The sequence below is a fragment of the Taudactylus pleione genome, unplaced genomic scaffold, assembly GCF_031769625.1.
Source record: "Taudactylus pleione unplaced genomic scaffold, aTauple2 ptg000456l, whole genome shotgun sequence".
Classification (NCBI taxonomy): domain Eukaryota; kingdom Metazoa; phylum Chordata; class Amphibia; order Anura; family Myobatrachidae; genus Taudactylus; species Taudactylus pleione.
The window spans coordinates 514,114-537,624 of record NW_028284858.1 but is presented as its reverse complement, the minus strand read 5'-3'; the positions used below and the strand labels follow the sequence as shown (position 1 = coordinate 537,624).

The following is a 23,511-nucleotide window of genomic DNA, read 5'->3' as shown; positions in this document are numbered from 1 at the left end:
CACTAGTAGTAATGGCCATACTATACCCTCAACAATAATACAACTACTGATGGGCAGCAGCAACTAGTAGTAATGACCATACTATATCCTCAATAATAATACAACTACTGATGGACAGCAGCAACTAGTAGTAATGGCCATACTATACCCTCAACAATAATACAACTACTGATGGGCAGCAGCAACTAGTAGTAATGGCCATACTATACCCTCAACAATAATACAACTACTGATGGGCAGCACCACTAGTAGTAATGGCCATACTATACCCTCAATAATAATACAACTACTGATGGACAGCAGCATTTAGAAGTAATGGCCATACTATACCCTCAACAATAATACAACTAATGGGCAGCAGCAACTAGTAGTAATGGCCATACTATATCCTCAATAATAATACAACTACTGATGGACAGCAGCAACTAGAAGTAATGGCCATACTATGCCCTCAATAATAATACAACTACTGATGAGCAGCACCACTAGTAGTAATGGCCATACTATGCCCTCAATAATAATACAACTACTGATGGACAGCACCAACTAGTAGTAATGGCCATACTATGCCCTCAATAATAATACAACTACTGATGGACAGCAGCACTAGTAGTAATGGCCATACTATACCCTCAATAATAATACAACTACTGATGGACAGCACCAACTAGTAGTAATGGCCATACTATGCCCTCAACAATAATACAACTACTGACGGGCAGCACCACTAGTAGTAATGGCCATACTATACCCTCAATAATAATACAACTACTGATGGACAGCACCAACTAGTAGTAATGGCCATACTATACCCTCAATAATAATACAACTACTGATGGGCAGCACCACTAGTAGTAATGGCCATACTATACCCTCAATAATAATACAACTACTGAGGGACAGCAGCAACTAGTAGTAATGGCCATACTATATCCTCAATAATAATACAACTACTGAGGGACAGCAGCAACTAGTAGTAATGGCCATACTATGCCCTCAACAATAATACAACTACTGATGGGCAGCACCACTAGTAGTAATGGCCATACTATACCCTCAATAATAATACAACTACTGATGGACAGCACCACTAGTAGTAATGGCCATACTATGCCCTCAATAATAATGCAACTACTGATGGGCAGCACCAACTAGTAGTAATGGCCATACTATACCCTCAATAATAATACAACTACTGATGGACAGCAGCAACTAGTAGTAATGGCCATACTATACCCTCAATAATAATACAACTACTGATGAGCAGCACCAACTAGTTGTAATGGCCATACTATGCCCTCAATAATAATACAACTACTGATGGGCAGCACCACTAGTAGTAATGGCCATACTATACCCTCAATAATAATACAACTACTGATGAGCAGCACCAACTAGTAGTAATGGCCATACTATGCCCTCAATAATAATACAACTACTGATGAGCAGCACCAACTAGTAGTAATGGCCATACTATGCCCTCAATAATAATACAACTACTGATGAGCAGCACCAACTAGTAGTAATGGCCATACTATGCCCTCAATAATAATACAACTACTGATGAGCAGCAGCAACTAGTAGTAATGGCCATACTATGCCCTCAATAATAATACAACTAGTGATGAGCAGCAGCAACTAGTAGTAATGGCCATACTATGCCCTCAACAATAATACAACTACTGATGGACAGCACCAACTAGTAGTAATGGTCATACTATACCCTCAATAATAATACAACTACTGATGGACAGCAGCACTAGTAGTAATGGCCATACTATGCCCTCAATAATAATACAACTACTGACGGGCAGCACCACTAGTAGTAATGGCCATACTATGCCCTCAATAATAATACAACTACTGACGGGCAGCACCACTAGTAGTAATGGCCATACTATGCCCTCAATAATAATGCAACTACTGATGGGCAGCACCAACTAGTAGTAATGGCCATACTATGCCCTCAATAATAATACAACTACTGATGAGCAGCACCAACTAGTAGTAATGGCCATACTATGCCCTCAATAATAATACAACTACTGATGAGCAGCACCAACTAGTAGTAATGGCCATACTATACCCTCAACAATAATACAACTACTGACGGGCAGCACCACTAGTAGTAATGGCCATACTATACCCTCAATAATAATACAACTACTGATGGGCAGCACCACTAGTAGTAATGGCCATACTATGCCCTCAATAATAATACAACTACTGATGAGCAGCACCAACTAGTAGTAATGGCCATACTATGCCCTCAGTAATAATACAACTACTGATGAGCAGCACCAACTAGTAGTAATGGTCATACTATACCCTCAATAATAATACAACTACTGAGGGACAGCAGCAACTAGTAGTAATGGCCATACTATGCCCTCAATAATAATACAACTACTGATGGACAGCAGCACCACTAGTAGTACTCGTCTTGTCATAATAATGCTTCTGCATTTTTAATATGACCCTCTATTCATTCCCCATGATATGGCCACCACTGCCAGCTTCTCTTGTATTTCTACTGCTGTTTGTAGCACTTCCCTGATAAAGGTGTATGTTAAATTCTAATTGGTCACTGCAAGTAGCCAATTAGAAGGAGCGGACACTCAAGCTTACAACACATGATACTGGAGCAGCCTAAAACCAGCACAGGTGAGGTGCTGAGTAGTTAAAGCACAGATCACTTATGGTGAGGGACAAATAAAGTACTGGGCACAGACAAAGATATTTTCCCCTTGCCAGTAATATTCCAAACCTGGTAAGCTGAACAAATATTCATAAAAATAAATCCTATGAAATCACTAGGAAACACTGGCATCAACCTCCTCAGAGATATCACTGGTGACTAGAGAGGATAAGCTGCATTCTGAGAGGAAACGGTTAATTCCACAATATGGCTGCCTCCATTGTGTGGATGACATGGGCGCACTTTCATATTTTTCTGCCTCTTAAAAGATGATTTATTGCTGTACCTGTGATACAGGATTCCCTGTATCCCATCCATAACCAAAAGTAAATGCTAAAACGGTCAAAAGCCCTACATAATAAGGAATTAATTTCCAGGCTCATACATAGGCCCACACACCCCTCCCCCATCCACACATTCAACCACCACATTTATCAATTATTTTTATATTTTCCTACATCCTCAGATTTGGGCGATGCCACATCTGTCTCCATTTCATGGTCTTCATTTATGTCATCTTCAGTCTCCATTTTGTCATTCGCTTCAGTTTCTATTTCCATTTCCACCGGTTTGGGTTTCTCCAAGTTGATGTTGGAATTTGCTTCTCTGCCGCCATTTACAAAGCCTATTTCTACTTCCATTTCTGTTTCTGCTATGTGGTTTCCACTGCCCTTTGCAGGTTCTTTTATTTCTGATTCTGTAAAGCAAAATAAATAAGTCTAGATTCATAAAGAAAAAGTAATAAAAATATGTTCTAATAATAAATAATAATCCTTTACCAGAATACTTTGTACATAGGGCTTGCCGATAGGCAATACACTCATCTTGGGTCTGCCGATTATGGCTGTTGTATGTGTGATACCACAGTGTAATGAAGCACAGGAATCTTAATGATATAAGACTGAAGGGGATATAGGTGACCCTTAATGTGGACACCAATGGGCCAATCCTGGCACTCATCACTCATTCACTTGGCCACAGTTTTTGCACAGACCTATTAGTGCAGTTATAATTAAGGTGAGAAAAAGCGTCATAGCAATACTAATGCTAAACAGTCGGATTAGCACAGATCAGGGTAGACAGTACTAAGCAGCACTTTCATTCTCTTAACGCTCTACGACACAAACACACACAGACACCAGGCAACATTTTGTCAGCAGCTAATTAAACTATTGCTATGTGTATAGACTTTGGGCCTGATTCAGATTTGGGAAGAGAGTAAGAAAGAGCAAGTAACTGTGTATCGTGGTAAAACCATGCTGCGCTGCAGGCGGGGCAGATGGAAAATGTGCAGAGAGATTTAGATTTGGGGGGGGTGTGTCCAAACCGATATATCTAAATTGCAGTGTAAAACTAAAGCTGTCCAGCATTTGTTGGATAGATGTAAAAGCAGACAGTATTTACCCTGCATACAAAATAATGTATGTATTTACACTTGTAGCATTACAACATGGTTTGTCCAAGTATACAGTTACTTGCTTTATCTTAATCTATTCCCAAATCTGAATCAGGCCCTTTGCTAACAAACTTAAGGACCTAGAGGACACCCGTGCACATACGGAGCAAGTCTAAAAATACACGCAGGTGGTTAGAATGAAACCCATGGCCCCAGTGCTTTGAGGCCACAATGCTAACCATTGTGTCACCCTATGCGATCTCTCAGTTTATATGGCCACCTTTAATTGTGGACCTGTGTCATTGTTTGTAGCATGTGAAACATGAAAGACAGAGAGACAGCGCTGGAGGCATATAGATTAGCACAGCAATAACTCTCACATGTTAATCACTTTCTAGTAATCTATGGGCTGATTTGTGCTTTTTCAGAGCCTCTACCCCATAATGACAACGTGTAAAACGTTTTTTTGCGATTTTTTTATGTACATAAGTATTTACAACCTTTGCTCAATACTTTGTTGATGCACCTTTGGCAGCAATTACAGCCTCAAGTCTTTTTGAATATGATGCCACAAGCTTGGCACACCTATCTTTGGGCAGTTTCGCCCATTCCTCTTTGCAGCACCTCTCAAGCTCCATCAGGTTGGATGGGAAACGTTGGTGCACAGCCATTTTCAGATCTCTCCAGCAGGGGTGTATCTAGGGATCGAACGCCCCTGGAAATGTAATGGACTGTCGCCCCCCTCCCCCCAGAATTTCTGAATAATTACACTATACATTAAATAAGTACTTAAAATATTTCCCCAGCTACCCCCCTTCTGTCTCCCCAGCCAGCTCACATGTTTGATCAGCCAGCACCTCCATCTGTCTCCCCAGCCATCCCCCTATATAGTGCCCCCAGTAGTAGTCCCCCTTATGCATTGCCCCCAGTAGTAATCCCCCCTATGCTGCAGTGCCCCCAGTAGTAATCCCCCCTATGCTGCATTGCCCCCAGTAGTAGTCCCCCCCTATACAGTGCCCCCAGTAGTAATCTCCCTTATGCTGCATTGCCCACAGTAGCGGCCCCCCTATATAGTGACCCCAGCAGCAGCCACTCCCCCCCATAAAGAGCCCCCAGTAGCGGCCATCCCCTATACAGGGCCCCCTAGTAGCCATCCAAAGTGCCAGACTTACACACACAGAAAAAAAAATAAAAAGCAACAAACTTACCTGAATCCCGGCTCCTGACGTGACCGCCGCTGTCCGCTCCATCCGACCCACTCTGCACTATAGGAGAGACATCATGACGTCTCTCCCATCACCCGCTGCGTGGGGAGCCGGAAGGCGGAGCTCATATGTGAGCTACAGCCGGCTCCCTCCATGGATGCAGCAGCCAATGAGAGTCTTTCTGACTCGCATTGGCTGGCTGCTATAACACGCAGCCGCCGCTGGCGGCTGTGTGTTTGTTACTGTGTAGGGCGGACCGCTCTCACTGCGGTCTGCTCTACACTTGTGGGGCCCGGGGGACTAGCAGTGGGTGCAGCGGTGGCTATGGGCCCCTGCGCCACAGCGGGTCCATATGCAAAGCACCGGCTGCACCGCCGCTAGTTCCGGCCCTGATAGCCCCAGCCTGATTCCACCCCTTGCCGGCTGGTGGCACTTCCGGACAGTGCCCCCCTTTGGCCGGCATCCCTGGCGAGTGCCATCCTGGCCAGTGGGTAGATCCGCCCCTGCTCTCTAGAGATGTTCAATTGGATTTAAGTCTGGGCTCTGGCTGGGCCACTCAAGGACATTCACAGAGTTGTCCTGAAGCCACTCCTTTGATATCTTGGCTGTGTGCTTAGGGTCGTTGTCCTGCTGAAAGATGAACCGTCGCCCCAGTCTGATGAGCTCAAGAGCGCTCTGGAGCAGGTTTTCATCCAGGATGTCTCTGTACATTGCTGCATTCATCTTTCCCTCTATCCTGACTAGTCTCCCAGTTCCTGCCGCTGAAAAACATCCCCACAGCATGAAGCTGCCACCACCATGCTTCACTGTAGGGATGGTATTGGCCTGGTGATGAGCGGTGCCTAGTTTCCTCCAAACATAACCCCTGGCATTCAAGCCAAAGAGTTCAATCTTTGTCTCTCATGGTCTGAGATCCTACAGGGTCATTTTAGCAAACTCCAGGCAGGCTGCCATGTGCTTTTTACTAAGGAGTGGCTTCCGTCTGGCCACTCTACCATACAGCAGTTCCGAACTTCTTCCATTTACGGATGATGGAGGCCATTGTGCTCATTGGGACCTTCAAAGCAGCAGATATTTTCTGTACCCTTCCCCAGATTTGTGCCTCGCGACAATCCCGTCTCGGAGGTCTACAGAGAATTTCTTGGACTTCATGCTTGGTTTGTGCTCTGACATGCACTGTCAAGTGTGGGACCTTGTATAGACAGGTGTATGCCTTTCAAAATCATGTCCAATCAACTGAATTTACCACAGATTGGCTCCAATTAAGCTGTATGAACATCTCTAGGATGATCAGTGGAAACAGGATGCACCTGAGCTCAATTTTGAGCTCATGGCAAAGGCCGTGATTTCTTAAGCTACATACACACACAACGATTTTGTTACCAACGATTTTATGAACGATTATCTGTCAGATTATCTGTCAGATTTTTTAAAGTGTAATGAACGATTTTTTGGAACTACAAACGATTTTTGTATATTCCCTTAATGAAAATCGTTCAGTTGAAAAGTCTGACTGAACTACAAACTACAAAGTGAACGCGCATGAACGATAATCGTTCATCGTTTCACTCAGAAAGTGAAAGATTTTTTCAACGAATATCGTTAAACGAAATCATTTAACGATAATCGTTCAAAAAATCGTTGTGTGTGTATGCAGCTTTAGTGTTTTTTTTTTTTATTATTAAATTTGCAAAAATCTCAAAAAAACTTTTAACAGCTTGTCATTATGGGGTATTGTGTGTAGAATTTTGAGGACAAAAATGTATTTATTCTATTTTGGAATAAGGTTGTAACATAACAAAATGTGGAACAACTGAAGCGTTGTGAATACTTTCCGAATGCACTGTATAACCAAAGACCTATGAATGGAAAGCATCCCTGAAATTCCCATTATCAAGAGTCAGAATTCTACAGCCCTCCCACACACCATTGAGGCCGAGTGCTGAGGCCAAGTGGGACTTGCCTTTTGAAATATATGATAAGGACAAGTCCTGCTTGTTATTAGCATTGAAGGTGTTAAACTGACTGTTGTCAACTTACCTTCACTATAGAACAGTTGGCTTATGGTGAGATTCTGAAGTCCTGTTATATCCGTCACCATATCCTTGGACTTCCTGAGATCATCAATGTGTACAGACTTCCACAATCCTGACAAATACACACAGCACAATGCATTAGGAAAAGTGCTCTACAACCACTTTGATCATGGCAACAACTGCAAAGACTATACAAAAAAGCACGTAGCCCATTCAATTTAAAAACGATTATAAACATGGTCTTATTTGCACCATTTAGACTAGTTTTGGGAAAGTCAGGCACATGCAGCTTACTTACATTGTTAATTGTTTCTAAAATGACTTATCTTCAATTTTGTGATCCTCCCATAACAATCCAGCATTGCAGAGCCAAATGTAAGGGTGACCAGGTTTTGTGTATATAAAAATACAGAATATGGTATATTTGTAGGTTTAGAGAATAATGTAGTTGGCAACATAAAGATGGGTATAGACAAAAAAGAAACTGAAATACTGTACAAAAAGTAATGAATATATATATCAGACCTTCACAACTGAACTTCATCACATACACAATAATGCCCCTAATTAGTAAATAATTTTTATAAACAAATCTAAGGTATTTAAATAATTAAATACTTCTTCTGATTGTTTCATAAATTGATTTCCATGACTTTCCCAAAATATATAGGGCCTGATTCAGACCCGTTCACTATATGCGTATGCAAATTTTTCAAAGTGACGCCAGGGAAAGCGATCGCTCGCCAAGGCATAATCACGCCCACTTTGTGTATGCGTACGCCCAATCGCACAGGCAGTGCTGCCCACCAGCAACACGCCATCTCCGGGAAGTATATTAAAACATTGGTACACATTGGTTATCACCCACAAACGGCCTCTCCTGTCACTCATTACCCTGGGCTGCCTTTGCTGGGCGAGCGAGAAGGTTGCGAACGCAGTGTGTAGTTCGCGCACGCACAGAACGAAGCTTGCGCATGCGCGTACGCAGAACATCGGTCCGCTTTCGAATGCAGAGCGTGAGCGAGCGGGTCTGAATCAGGCCCATAGACCGTGTCTCTACCAAGAACTGTGGTAGGTGCATAGACAGACTCCAGACTGAATGGATTATAGAAAATGTGAGTATTATTTTTAATTATGCTAAGAAATATTCAATGTTAATAGTATTATGTATACAAAAATGACAGTAACAGCAAAAATTGTTATTCCAAAACAAAATAAATTAGCTAATTTTAATCTATAAATAACCGGCTAGGACTATAGAAATCTTTTTCAATTGCTCTTTACATCTACATAACACGTAGTCACAAAAATTGGATTTTCGGTACTTACCATCTGGGGGACACTGCTACCTTGGGGTGTAGAGGTGCATACTTGGAGCAGGAACACATCTTCAAAGTCAAACTGTTTGTGGTGTCGACTCCTCCCCTATATAACCCTACAGCCTAAACACTCTCTCTCCAAATGCCAGTGTGAACTTATTTAAGCCCAGAGAAGAATAGAACCAACACTCAAACAAGATCAACTATATAATTTTTTTTCTCTAACAATGAATACAATAGCAGAATAAAAAGGGTGGGAATGCAGTGTCCCCCAGATGGATTCAGAGAAAGAAATTTAATGGGAAGTACCAAAAATCCTATCTGGGGGACACTGCTACCTTAGGGAGTTTCCAAAGCAGCTCCTTAAGGGTGGGGACTAACAGACGCAGTTACCTGCATCACCTTGCGTCCAAGGTTGGCTTCCATGACTATACACATTAAAATGACTAAACTGTAAAAGTGTGAACGGAAGAACAGGCTGCTGATCTGCATAACTGTTCCACCAAGGCCCCATACTGCGCTGCCCAGGAAGTTCCCACCGATCAGGTCATACGCGTAACCAGGAGTTCTGGCGCGGAGGTTCTCTCCTAGATATACGTTTAATGTATCGAAGCAGTAATCCATCTAGCCACAGATTGCTTTCAGAGGCTGGCCATCCCATATTCTCTGGCCTATTCGCATAGATAGGTAAAGCACATACTACACCCAACAAAGAAAAATACTCAGCACTTGAAGCTGGGTTAGTAGATATGGCTGGTATAAATTTGTCCTGATTTAGATGAAAAAACTAGAGACACCTTTAGGTTGAAAAGTTGGTCTAGTACATAGGACTGCTCTAACTTGGAGAAATGCCAAGTACGGAGAAAGACTAGAAAGAGCCATATGTTCTGGCGTGCTGAAGCAACAAATTAAACACTGGCAATTGGAGAGCGAGAGTCCAAGTGTAGGGAGGTAGATTGTAGCACTTGATACACCAAATTAATCAGCACAGTCTGCTGGTGCATCCTAGTCACTTCACATTTTCGGCAAAAAAGATGCCCGCCGCTAGCAGAGTCTCACACGACCTGGTGTGCCGAGAGGTGATTTTTGGCGCGACTGCAGCAAAGATGTGTAAGGACACATCTGTATGATTTATTGCAAAATTTTATTGCATAATGTATTTATATATAATTAGTGATTTGGAGCACCTGTGATTTGTCTTTTTTTGTGAGTAAAATGATGTAAGTCCACAATGCAGCCAGGGAAATTGTATATATCCTACCTCCACGGAAGCCCACGTATGATGTCCCTCCTTGCATTCTGGGGAGTTTTGTTATAAAATAGACAAATACAGACACTTTCTCAAGATTCACTTTGTTGATTTCATTCACAGCAGAATACCTGGGAAAAAAGGTAATTCTCATGAAGTTTTAATAAACTGAAATTATGTAATAAACTAAACACCTACAGGCACATATACAATATGTTGAATGCATTTTACGACAAAAGCTCAGAGGCAGTGAATCTGCAGACCCATAGGTTAGCTTAAGTGGGAATGAACCTGTAATAACCCAATGAGCCAGTCTGATAATAAAAACAAAAACTCTTGGATTTGATTTTTCTTACAATATTCTCCAGGCAAATAGGGATTAATAAAAAAAGGATTCACTTTCCACTTACGTTGCGCACTACAGTATACAGTCGGCAGACCGCCCGCGATATTTCTGTGAACTACGTCATTCACAGACATATCGCTGATACACACTGGCCGATAGGCACCAGATAAATTGGCCGATCAATTGATCGGCCAATATATCTGACAGTGTGTACCCAGCATTAGCCACATAAAATAATTTTTATCCTTGAGCTAAAAGACACATAAACAAGATCATTAAAGTATTAATAAAAATGACTCAAAAGACAAGGCAAACATCATATAAACAAGCTACTCTTTGCTTTTCCTATTTTCTTTCTCTGCCTCTCTAATAACTAATAGCTAAAAACAGATTAAAATATGTACAATGACTGTACCCTGTAAATACAATAATAACCGTTATTAGATTTTCACTTCAAACTACAGATGCCTATGCATAGTACTTTATGGCATTGAATGCATCAAGACCTTGTGACAGTCTGTATGAGCTGTTTAGCAAGATTAGTAGCATGCATGCCCTTATAGTTTGTAGCAAGGATTAGGTTAATGATTCAGTTTATGCCGCATTTTCCATAATCTCTGCCGTAAGAGAGTTCTAGCTCTTCCCAGGTAACAGAGGCTGTGTGGTATTCAGGCAGCCAGTGAGAGCTGTGAGGAGGCAGGGGCAATTTTGGCAGTTTTTACACATCTCACTTTCTAACGTCAATATCAGTCATTTATTTGTATAGTCCAACTCAAATTACTTTGAAATTTCAGCAACTTTCTCTTATGACAAAGAAAATCTAACCATAGTGGGCAAAAATATATTTCTATTTTTGCATTTGAGAGAAAATGAACTAAAAAAAATGTGTGTATTTTTTTCTTCTAAATGATTCTACTCACGTCTGTGCTAATTACTGTAGTGATGGGTAATATTATCTTATCTACAGACGACAACAACTAGAGGTCCACATACTTTGGAAGGGGTTTATTGAAGCCAGAATGGGGGAGATTCTCCCATCCATGGACAGTTTAATAATTTATTGAGTGTAGGGTTTATTCCCTGGTGATCATATGAGGGGACCGAGTCTGTGGGTGCCAGAATAAGGAAGACAGGGTATTTATAATGTATTACCTGCTATCCCTTTACTTTTTATATTTTGGCTGTGAGGGGATGGGGATTAATGATGACACTGAGAGGAGGAGTGATGAAGATATATCTTAAATTAATTAACTTGAACTGAAGAATTTAGGAGGAGTATAGCTTATCCTTATCAGGTTTAATGTACATCTAAAAGACGACAGCCACTCATACCTAGAAGTGTAGTGGGTAATAGACTTTCTTTACATTCTATGGGCCGTATTCAATTTGAGGCGAAAAGTCCGTTTCCGCGTGTTTTTGGTGGAAACTTTTCGCCGATGACGTCATTTTCGCCTGTTTGACTTTTACCCCATATTCAATTTGAAAGGCTTTCTGCCTAGGCGGAAAGTCAATGCAATGTAGTAGGCGGAAAAGTTTCGCCTATGAATGGGAGGCGGAAAAAAGTGCAGAATTGGGGTTTTGGGGTGCAACGTTGCGGGAACCCCCGTGCAGCCTTTAGACAGTCCCCCAAAGGTAATCTGTGTCAAATTTTTTTTTTTTTTAAACTTAAGGACACCCCAAAAAATTACTTTGAAAAAGGGGGCAAAAAAAAAAAATGTTGGGGTACAAACTTAACAACTAGCGAACTTGACTCTTGGGGGGTCCCCAAGTATACCTCAAGTGTTTTTTTGATTGCAGGTGTTTGCGACAGGTGGATTTTTCACGATTTTTTCAATTTCACTTTAGCAACTTTTAAATATGCTGACCCCCATTTTCAAGTACCCCAAATTTACTGGGATAAGTTATTTTCAGGAAAAAATACTCCTGAATACTATTCTACATCACGTATAGAAAAATGCTATTTAGCAGCTATTGAGCCAGTTTAAAAACACCAAATACCTTCAGCAAGCCAAATCGGGGGGTACCATAGGGAACCCCCATGTCAGAGCATCTTTTGGGGGGTTTCAGGCTTATTTCCCCAAAACTGACAGTACTTTCCGCTGGTTTCAGTTTCGCTGGGTCCCATTTTCGCGTACTTCTATATTGAACACGGGGTAAAGCAGTAATACTTTTCCGCCTGCAGAACAGGTGACGTAGGCGGAAAGTCCGGGCCGCGGAAAAGTATCGCGGCTCAGCTCAAATTGAATTAGGCTCTATGTGGGAAACTCAACATCAGAGTTGACCCACATTAATGATTTTTATATTATCTATTGAATTCATGTTGGTGAGATGTATTCTTCTTATGGGGAGGAAAACATGAAATACAGAATCACAGGAACTTACTTTGCTGATGCAACAAGATTTGCTCCTTGAGAACCCTCTTCAAAATCCGTCTGTATGATAAGTATTAGATTTCCAGCAGAACACTCCAGAAAGCTCCTAAATTGGAAGAAAAGACTATTAATACTGTAAAACTGAAACAAAACAAGGTAATCAGAGGTCAGCACTAGTTTTATGTGAGGACCAAAGGTTATGCTGCTTAAATACTCTTGGGCACTATTGATGTCATTGCACCTATGTGAAAGCTTTGCAGCAGCATTGAAGAATTGCACAGAATTAAACTGTGTCATTCATTTGCGAGTGGCCAGATTTCTAGAAGGTTGATTGTATACTACTTGACATATATATGTATGTCAGCTCTTTCAAAATAATATGCATCTTTGTATACATTTAAACAAGTATATTCATATGAGTGAATGCCATATTTGATCATTTGTTCTTGTCTGTAATATAGAAATGGTCTTGACTTTATATGAAAATTTTATATGAAAATATAATTATGAATCTTTCAAAAACTTTGTTATACTATTCATTTTAGCATTATACTGTTATAGTATTCATCTTTTTAATTTTGGCTTTTCTATTTCCTAGACCAAATTGACAACTGCACGGTTGACCAACAAGACTCACATTTTAGCCCTAAGATCAGAATATACAAATGGTTTATAATTGCAATCTACATGTGTGTGTGACCGTTTGCTATTATTATCATTATTATTATCATCATTTATTTATATGGCGCCACAAGTTGTCTGTGATTCATTTGCTCAGTCATCTCTTTTTGATATTGTCATTAGTTTGTGGCCAACTTGGACACAGATTCAGCCCGTCGGCCAAACAGCCGCACCCCAATGTTATTATTGCTTCCTATATAGAGTCAAACTACTACAGACTCACCGAATTTTTTTCAAAAAGGAGTATTCTGTGTCAAACTGCTGCAGGGACAAAATTTCCATCCCGTTAACCTGGTTCTGCAACTCGGCTTCTAATATCTTTTTGTCAGCAGATGTGAGAAGGCGAGAAAATGTGGTAATCTAAACAGAACAGAGGCATCATTTATTTTATTAATATTCTAATCTAAAAGGTCAAATAAATGATAGCCAGGGTCAGTTTTTTCTATGCACAAAATAAATGAATTACTAAAATACATGCAATCAGGGCCGGCTCCTGGATGACGTCATTTGGGGCATGTCCATATGGCACGCCTCCTATTTTACGTCATGCTGAGGTCAAGCCCAGCACTCCATCAGCAGCTGGGCTGCCCCCTGCCGTCTCCCTGCACTGAATGGATTCTGCGTGCATGCGCGCAGCATCCATTCAGCTTCACCAGTACTACTGCTCTCTGCAAGCAAAGCTGAGCTGCAGCATTGTGCATCCTCAACCTACCAACTGACCACGAGAAACTTCAGCCCGTGGGTGGAACAATGGGACAGTGCCCGAAAAACGGGGCTGTTTCGCTGAAATCGGGACGGTTGGGAGGACTGCGCTCTCTATGGGGTGGCGACCACACTGGTCGAACACCCCTGGAGCCAGCCCTGATCCTTCAAAACTCTCTTTCCCCTTTAAAATTATCTGTCTTCCAGTTTGTTGTGCAGGTTATGATATAGGAACCTTGTATATCTGTGTGCACCCAAGTCTGTAAATGAAGCACAACGGAACTTGAAATGAGAAAAGCTGCGGCCGGTACATTGTTGCAGTTCGTATACAGATTCAGAGACTCAGTTGACACATATATACAAGTATTGCATATCAAATTAATCAGCACAGTTGGCTGGTGCGTCCTAGTCACAATGAAATTTAGATGCACAAAAGGCGCTCAGCGCTAGCAGAGTCTCACGGGACCTGGTGCGCCGAGAGGAGCATTTTGCCGTCATTAGAGCAAAGATGTGTAAGAACACATCTGTAACTATGGAATTGCAGCCCTTTAAAAAAAACACTCTGGCTTGAAGCAATATGTAAACAGTATTTCAAAGTACTGCAATACAAAATATGATGTTAAAACATTAAAATCTTGAATCTATATATGTAACAGAAAACAAAGCAATATAGGTGTTAGAATACCTCAGTGAAAACAGTGTGGTTATCAGATCCAGAAGTCACATGACCACAAAGGAAATCCAGTATGGAACCGTGATTCTGTTTCTTGAAGTACTCATCAATCATTTCTTTCCTTCCGAGGCGGATAACAGAGTCAGGTGTGGCGCAGTCAAGCAAGACATATTTTGCTTTATTCTTCAGCTGTGTTATACTTTCAGCATCAAGTTGTGTTTGCTTCATGTTATCTGTTACTTGTAGAACAATGGAGGCACAGGTGTCTGAGTGGTAGCCAATAAACACATCAGAAGGGCTGTATTTCTGTAGATCTTTACCAAAGAGATTGCTGATGTTGGGCTGGCTAAAATCTTTTACCCAAGCCTCCAGTTCTTGTACAGTTACTTTCAATTCTTTCTTCAAAAATGTGTTTATATCCAGGTAGTGCTTCTCTAGCCTGTTTATCAGTGGAATTGGAAACTCTTTGTACACAACTTCTTTTTCCTCAATGACTATCAATCTGAACTTTGGATGGACTCTGCACTTCACACGATGTGTGCCGAGGCCCAAATCAACATATTTTTGACCAGCTAGATACACATAGTACTGGTTTAATGCATCATATAGGCTTTCATACAGGTTCTGGAGATTTAAGAGGATGACCATCTGTCCTGTTTCCATGCAGATCTTAATGCGGTTGATATTTCGACAAATTTGTGTATACTCTTGATCCTTCGGGAAGCTTGACCCAAAGATGATTTCTGATTGCTGGTTCTCCTTAATGAAGGCTTGCTGGAGTATCTGTAAAGCAGCATAGTTTTTGGTCAGTATTAGCAGGTAACGACATTCGCAATCATCACTGTCGCTTTTAATGTTCTCCATCACCAAATCTATTGTATTAATCTCAGGGATGTTTTTCTTTTCTTCACCCATAAAAATGTCCAAGGCTTTAATTTCATCTTTCCCACTGAAATTCCTGAGGACAGACCAAGCGATTTCAAGTGCCTTCAACTTTTCCTGAGACTGCTTGGTAAAAGTAAATACCATCTTTATCAGACTGTAGAAGTCGCGTAGACCAAAGAATTCCTTTTTCTGTTTCTTTTGAGTCACACAAACCTGGTGATAAGCATTTGCAAAGCTCAGGAAGGTGTCAGAGATTTTACTAAGGACCAATTTATCAGATAAGCAGATGCCCTTTGCACTTTCAACAAGTTCACGTATATCGGGATCTCCTCGAGATACAAAAATACCTCGGTTCATTTTTGCAGGATCAAGAGCCCAGTTAGAGATGCCGATGAATCCAACCTTTTTGTGTGGCAAAACGTCATCCTCAATGCAACCATCTTCCAGCAAAGGATGAAGGGCCTTTAAAGGCATTTTAGGAGAGTCTTCTGCGAGACCAATTTCATCGAGTACAACCACAGACACATATTCACTTAAATTCTTCCCTTCTTGGAACCGGGCACAGTGCTTAAATGTACCTATGATACCTTCTGGAGTTGAATGAGGACTACACTGAAAAGATACAAGATGGATCTGTTTAAGGTCTTTATAAAGTTCTGTATGTGCGGATTGCCCTTGCATGGCATCAGCAACAATAGTCTTTGCGAGGGATTTTGAGCTTCCCGGTTTCCCAACAAGAAATAATGGAATTTTAAGCTCAGCACATATAACCATCATAAATAGATTTTCCTTCAGAGCAAGATTTTTTGCAATGGTATCTCTTAAGTTTACACCTTTCAAGAAGAGATCCTGAATGTCCATTATTTCACGTGAAATAGACTTTTGTTCTTTGTAGGGGTTAGGAAAAAGTTTACATATAGTCTTTCTGTAGGGTTCTTTGGTTTCTAAAGATGCGTGGTAACATACACCAACAGCTAGCACCAGAGACCAAGCCACTCTATCTTTTGGACTAGAAGTATTTTCTCTTTCCTGATGTTGCAGCAGCTTCAGATGATGTTTATGAAACCACTGGAAGACATCGATACAACGCTCTACGTCCCTCAAGCTCACAAAACTGCATTCATCATTTTTCCTTCTCATGTAAGACTGGGAAGCGGAGAGAACACAAGTTAGTAAGTGGATGTCAGTATCTGATATCTGTATTTGCTTTGCTAAGCGTTGAACAATTTGTTGAATGTATTTCTTCTCAGTTTCATTATTCAGCTGCCCAAAGTCCCATACAAGAGGCATCATGCTTGGAGGCAAAGCATGAACGCGGTAAACAAGCTGTCTCAATGGGATGGAGCCAAGCCGTTCTTTAGTCTCATCTGCCTTAACTCGGTAACCAAGACCAGCAGATTCTAAGCGTTTGATCATTTTGTCTGTGTGTTTGCGGTAAGGGTTACAGGCTGCAATGATCTGAAGTCCAGAGTTCTCTTTCAAAGGCACTCCTTCTACTGTGTGATCACACAAAGCTTCTTTGATGCTACTAATAGCATCAGTTGTGTTTGCCTCATCAAAAAACAGTATGGTATCACATCCATAGTCTTTGTTGAAGCACGCAATTTCTTGTGCTTCCAAAATTTTTTGGTAAATCATCTCAGCAGTGGTTCCACCATGAACTTTTACAAGCTTCATATTTTCAGTTTCAACTTCAAAGCCCTTACACAATTTACACAAAAACTTAATGAGTCTGGTTTTTCCACAGCCAGTTTCCCCCATGATGACAACGGGGATGCCACATCTGAATCTCATCTTAATGGCCAGAATCTTGAGAATGTTGTCCATGGTAAGTTCGTATGTTTCATCAGGATCAAATGGCCACTGAATTCCGAGCACCATACATAATTTACTTATCTTCTCATGTCTAGGCAAACTGTCAAAATCAATATTGAATGGCACTCTTTGAAGCTTTAAACCTTCATAAAGTTGCACAGACATGATATTTTCCCGAATTATTATGTTATCTCTAGGATTGATGGCATCCACGCCTCCAACATTATTTGGTTGTAGGTGGAACCCAATGAATGTCATTGAAATGTGGTCATCATTAAAGAAGATATAGGGATGTGGCTCAGACTCCCACTTTTTCCGCATTAAGAAAGGAGCCAGGTCTTGTTCCTGAATTCCATCAAGGTTAATGATTTGCCTTCCTGGACTCTGATCTGCAATATGCAAAGAAGGGGTAGCAAAGTCTTTGGCCATCAATATCATGAAGTTGACCACAAATTGTTTAAATCCTTGCAGCGTGTCTCCAACTAGCTCAAAATTACAGAAGGCAGAAGTTTCACAATCTTTAAGCTGAAGATTTAAAAACCATGCAAAATTCCTGAGCTCAGACCAGGTAGGATCAACTACTCCACAGTATATAAGGAATATTTGCAGACACCTCATGGGATCTCCTTCTCTGTGACTTTCTGTGTAAACAAATGTATCAAGATTTTCTCTCTGTTCAAAACGAATCAGATACTGGTAAGGTCTCTGGAAACATTCACTACGGAATTCCTCAACATCCATTCCTGGATCCCCACAACCTCCTCTTACGTCATCTTCTGTGTTTTTTGTCAGGATCTCTTTTGGTGAACAGCAGAATGTTTTGGGAAAGAAGTCAATCAAACGGTTTTGAACCACTTGAGGAGCCTGCACATAAAATAATGAAACTGTTAAATAAAAAAGGTAGTAAAACAGAACAATTACAATTTAAAGAAAATAAACTTCTAAAAATTATGTGTAAATATGAATATGATCACTGGATATCAATAAACAGGCATTAATTGCTATGTGACTAAGGAGGTCTGATTCAGAAGTGAACATACTTGCAGACGCGGTTGCATCTTTTGCCGAAACAACTACTACGTCTCTATGCTAATGTCGATGGTCCACCTACTGAGACACCATCCGTGGCTCTAATCCGCTGTTGTGCGTATTCAGATGCACCATCGCATTGAAAATTTCACCAGCCCTTTAGATACAGTAGCTGACTATGATGCGTCTGCTTCTAGCTAACCACCCCCATTATCACCCAGAAACAAAGTTACATGGATCTGCATGCAATTTGAGAGTTATAAATTTATATAGTGACACATGAGAGGGCGAAGGGGGGGTTACAGATGCAGGGTGGCCTATGGACACTTTTGGGTGGGGAGTTTGTGCTACTGGGATCTATCACCTCTGGTGGGGTGGGAGATGATGCCAGTGGACAACTGCTGGTGGGGAATTTATTGATACTGGGGGATAGGAAATCATTTTATAATGGGGGCCTAAGGACACAGTTGGGGGAGGTGGTTGCAAGACACCCTCTAGGCATATTTTGTTTTTTCAATAAAATATTTAAATATATTTGATAAAATATGTTCTAAATGTATTTAAATATCTGGGAGGTTTTTGAAAAAAAAAAAAGAAAAATAGCCAGGTAAGTGGTTAATAGTAAAGTCATGAACGTTGAGAGAGATCAGAGTGTAACCTATTCCAGGAAAGTACTCCAGTATAGTACAGCATATTCAGTTCAGATAAGTCAGAAATGTATATAAATTACACCAGAAAAGACAGACAGTGATTACCACTTGCATGAAATTACAGAGATCTTACAGTGTTGAATTGTTTTCTAAACATCGTATTTGAGGACTCCAAAATCTCAATGATGTACAGGTGACTGGGTAGGCGCTTCCATATTCTTCCCTCAGAATTCATCAGGTACTGCAAAACCAGCAGCTTAAAAAGGAATTCTGATATCCCGCTGTTCACCTGTAGCACGAGGAGAGAATACAGCAGCTGGTGATATACCACAGATCTGATAGGGACGACAGTTACTGATTCTTCTTAAAACGTACAGTATCCTAGATCAATTGCTTTGTGCAGATCACAATGGTGGCCTAATTATATGCTACTATGTGTATGTACAGTAGTCCGTGCAGCCCACCACACAATGGGGGCCCCAACAGAGCCGCAAACAGCCGAAATGTATGCCTCCTTGAGCTCCAGGATCCTAAATGCCTAGACTCCATTCACTGGTGTTACCTGTACCATGGCTCTCAACAGTGTCTCAGACGTGATGGATTGGTGCCATGACCCTTCCAGAAGGCTGGACCACTCACAAATTCGGGAGAGTATACTGCACCTCCCACCTGGACCTTTTAAATGTCATCAACTATGATGTGTGAAGTGTACTGATGCTCACCTTATGGAAAATACACTGCAAAAGATTTGTTTTTAGGGTATGATTAAACTGTAGCAGGGCATGCTGAGATGTATAGTTGCAAAGCAGCTGAAGTGGCACACATTGCTTACCCCTGCACTATAGTGTTCATGTACTAGATCATTCTCTAGCCATAGGAGGAAGGATAGAGCATGTCAGTGCTACCTATAGTTTACATATAAGTGACACGTTAGAGAGGTGTCTGGATGGAGTATTTCAACAACAAGGGTACAACATATAAGACCTCTGATAGATGTAGAACAAATCATTAAATATTCAATACTTTTAATATAGGTGAACATCTAATTTAGCAACGGTTCCCGAGATGTGGAAAATGGAACTTGAGAGAACTGAAGCTCAAAAACTTTCAAAACCAGTCTGGGTGCCCGGGCAAAAGCCGTTGTTTTACTCACGGATGATGTGATGTCAATGTGGAAAATTACAGGACAACTCTTTAGCTTGCCATCCAGAAAAGGGAGTAGTGTTTCCAGTACTTTATTTTCATCCACTTCAGGTTTAATCAGCCGGATTATTTTAAGGACAGGCTTGTGACTTCGGTACTTTGACTCAAGCTTTTCATAAAGCCTTTTCACGTACAGAGATTTTCCTGGAACAAATAGACAATACTATAGCATATAATCTGACTGCCATCTAAATGGAGTGTGCATTGCATTGCTGACAGTTTTGAGGGGTAATGCGGCTCATTTTTTATTCGGGCGATTTATTCTGAATTGTTGGCTGTCAGCTTATTTCCTATTTGTCCAACTATTTACTGAATTTCCAATTCCCTGGAGGAACAACTTTAGCTAGAAGTCAAATTAAACCAAAAGGATGAGTAGATCAGGAACACAAGATGCCATATACAATATAAAAAGAATCACAAACATATCCATATATACTGTACAAAAATTTCAGAGCAGACAGCGACACCCCTGGCAGGAAAGAGGAACTGCACAGGTTTTAACAGGTGCAGGGTGCTAGAATGAACACTAAAATGCTATAGGTAAATATCACTGGACTGGATGGATCATAAGACCACCACAAGTAATAATCAGTATTTTTACTTAGCATACTTAATTCAACCCAAAACTAAATTTTATTTTGAGTAGACAAAATTGTAATAATTATATTAATTTCAGAGAAAATTGTTACTTACCAACTCCTGCTCTTTTGGATGACACAATTCCAGCACTCATTCCATTTTTAAATACATGGGCGGCCGAAACCAGTGCAGAACTGACAGCAAAATGCGTTTGCAGATAACGCTGGATGTCCTCCATAGGTTTCTGAGGGACCAAGTGTACTCTGTATTGGCTGAAGACAGAGGGGATGTAGCAATGCTCTCGGTCGGAGTTACATATGATCACAAGATAGTACTTTTCTGGGCACAAAGTCTGCAATTGCTGGAACAGCTGCTCCGACTTGTATCCTGTATCATAGTTTAGTTCATCGGCATATATTAAGCTATAAATCTTCTGCCCATTGTAACCTGGCGTAAGACACCTTCTAAAAAACAAAGCCACCTCTTCAAACGTAGTCTGAGGGGAGCACAGCAAGACTTCGTCATAGGTTGGCAGCGGCTGGTTAAAGCTGTGCATGTAAACTGCTAATGCACAAGACAAGATCTCTGATGAAGGACACAGAACCAGATTGGGCCGCCCCGGCTGAAAGCTGGGATGAAGGTCACGGTTTAACTGTTTCTTATTTATTTCTGCCAAAGTGCTTAAGCGCGTACCAAGAGCATCAATATCTAAACAACCCGGGAACAATGAACTCATATAGGACATAGAGAACTCCCAAATCATCTCCAACTTCTCCAACACATTTGTGCAGCTTTGAAATTTCAACGCAAATTCCATTTTGCCTGGACGTTTCTTGGGGAGAACGTTTGAGGAACGAATGTTTGGGAAACAGGAGTTGATTGTATCAATTTTTGCACATTCAGGTTTAATGAATGATAACATTAGAAGGGCCTCCTCGCTCATATCTCTTCCCTCAAACTGTTGGCACAGGTACACCAACTGCTCTGCTGTGTAGTAGTTTAAGTAGTAAAGCTCAGATCTCTTCTTATTCATGAAGGCCAGCCACTGTTCTAATGAATTCTCCAGTGTTCTGCAGATATTTGGGAGTAAATTGGTAAGAGGCTCTTGTCCTTCAAATTCACCAATCCCATCAACGTTGAAGTTCATCTGAATGCAAGACTTGGCATCATCCGAGCAGTAGATCACGGCCTTCCAACTTCTGAACAGCATATTTCCAGCTAGATAGAGGTCTATAAATGACCTGGCCATCCTCTCCACATTGGAGAATATCTGGTTACAAGAAAGACAACATTTAATATCAGTATTTTTCTATTATAATTTCAATGACTACTGAACATAAGAGATAGGTCACACATCACTTTGCTGATCTCACAATAAATTGGGAAATAGAAGGGGTTCATGTAGAGTAGGGATGGGGAACCTCAGGCCCGGGGGCCGTATAAGGCCCGTGGAATAATTTGGTCTGGCCCTCTGAGCTTTTTTCTGCTAGCCTCAACTGGCTAGCAGGGTGCCTGGAATGGCACCCTGCAGTTAGAATCTATGCAGCAGTGGCGCCTGTAGTGTCCTTAGCGCTTCAGACGGTCACACCGCTGCCCTTACAGCTCCCCAGTGAATCCTCTGGATGCTCGGGCATTGATGTAATCACTGGCAATTGTGGTCCCGCCCCCGTGTGATGTCACATGGAGGGGCGTGGCCTGCACTGGGCCCATGAATAATGTTATATATTTAAAAATGGCCCTTGGCAGAAAAAAGGTTCCCCACCCCTGATGTAGAGAATCATATTTAAAAATAATAGTAGACATGATTGTAAAGTATCATACATATGTGTTCACATACATCTATCCACCGTGCGATACAAGTCGCGTTACACATAACGCGTGGGCACTGTGCAACTCGGTATCGCTGAGTGTCTTTTTGTGCAACTTTTTCCCTTAAATACTTCTTATTCGCAAAGCGATGTGAATAGGATGCACAAGCCGCTTATGATGATGAAAATGATACATGATGTGGCATGCCTATATTCTGTGAGCAACTGCAGTTATATCTGCATGCAAAATGCTACGTTACAGTGTCAGTGACACTATACCGTAGTATTTTGCATGCAGATACACCCGTGGTCGCACACAGAATATAGGCATGCTGCAAATCATTTTAATCAGCATAATGTTTGTGCTCCCTATTCGCATCGCTTTGTGAATAAGATGCATTTTAAGGGAAAAACTTGCACAAAAAGAGACGCTCAGCGCTTTCTAATCCATGGCATGGCGCGACTGGAAGGGCTGTTGAACGTGGACACATCTGTACTTAAAGTTGAACTGTCGACACAGTTAAAATGCTTTAAATAACATTGTAGGCATGTTGACTTTGCCACCGTCCCATCCGCATATACAGATGTGTCCTCATACACTGTGACTTCAATCGCAACAAAAAGCTTGTCTCTGTGCGCCACATCCTGGGCGACTTAGCCGCGCCAAACATCTTTATCCCTCAAAATGTGCATCTTATATGGACAAATAAAACAACTGTAAGCAACCAAAGTACACTGCTAGTTTGCACTGATCAATCTGATATAGTCAGGTGCATAAATATTGGGACATTGACAGAATTTTCATATTTTGGCCTCTATTCACCACCACAATGGCTTTGAAATGAAACAAACAAGATGTGCTTTG

The 23,511-nt window shown here is 41.2% G+C and overlaps 1 protein-coding gene across 1 annotated transcript in view; it reads right to left on the bottom strand.

The window, feature by feature from the left end:
- The window catches only part of RNF213 (ring finger protein 213), a 282,285-nt gene that overhangs the window by 96,751 nt on the left and 162,023 nt on the right, over positions 1-23,511 (bottom strand). The window contains exons 25-33 of the mRNA XM_088448501.1: positions 20,953-22,108; positions 20,210-20,403; positions 19,190-19,345; positions 14,690-18,241; positions 13,526-13,662; positions 12,632-12,727; positions 9,916-10,034; positions 7,340-7,447; positions 3,157-3,395 (exon numbers count right to left, since the gene is read on the bottom strand). Of these exons, the coding sequence (XP_088304627.1) occupies positions 3,157-3,395; positions 7,340-7,447; positions 9,916-10,034; positions 12,632-12,727; positions 13,526-13,662; positions 14,690-18,241; positions 19,190-19,345; positions 20,210-20,403; positions 20,953-22,108 (5,757 nt within the window). The remainder of the gene's footprint in view (positions 1-3,156; positions 3,396-7,339; positions 7,448-9,915; positions 10,035-12,631; positions 12,728-13,525; positions 13,663-14,689; positions 18,242-19,189; positions 19,346-20,209; positions 20,404-20,952; positions 22,109-23,511) is intronic.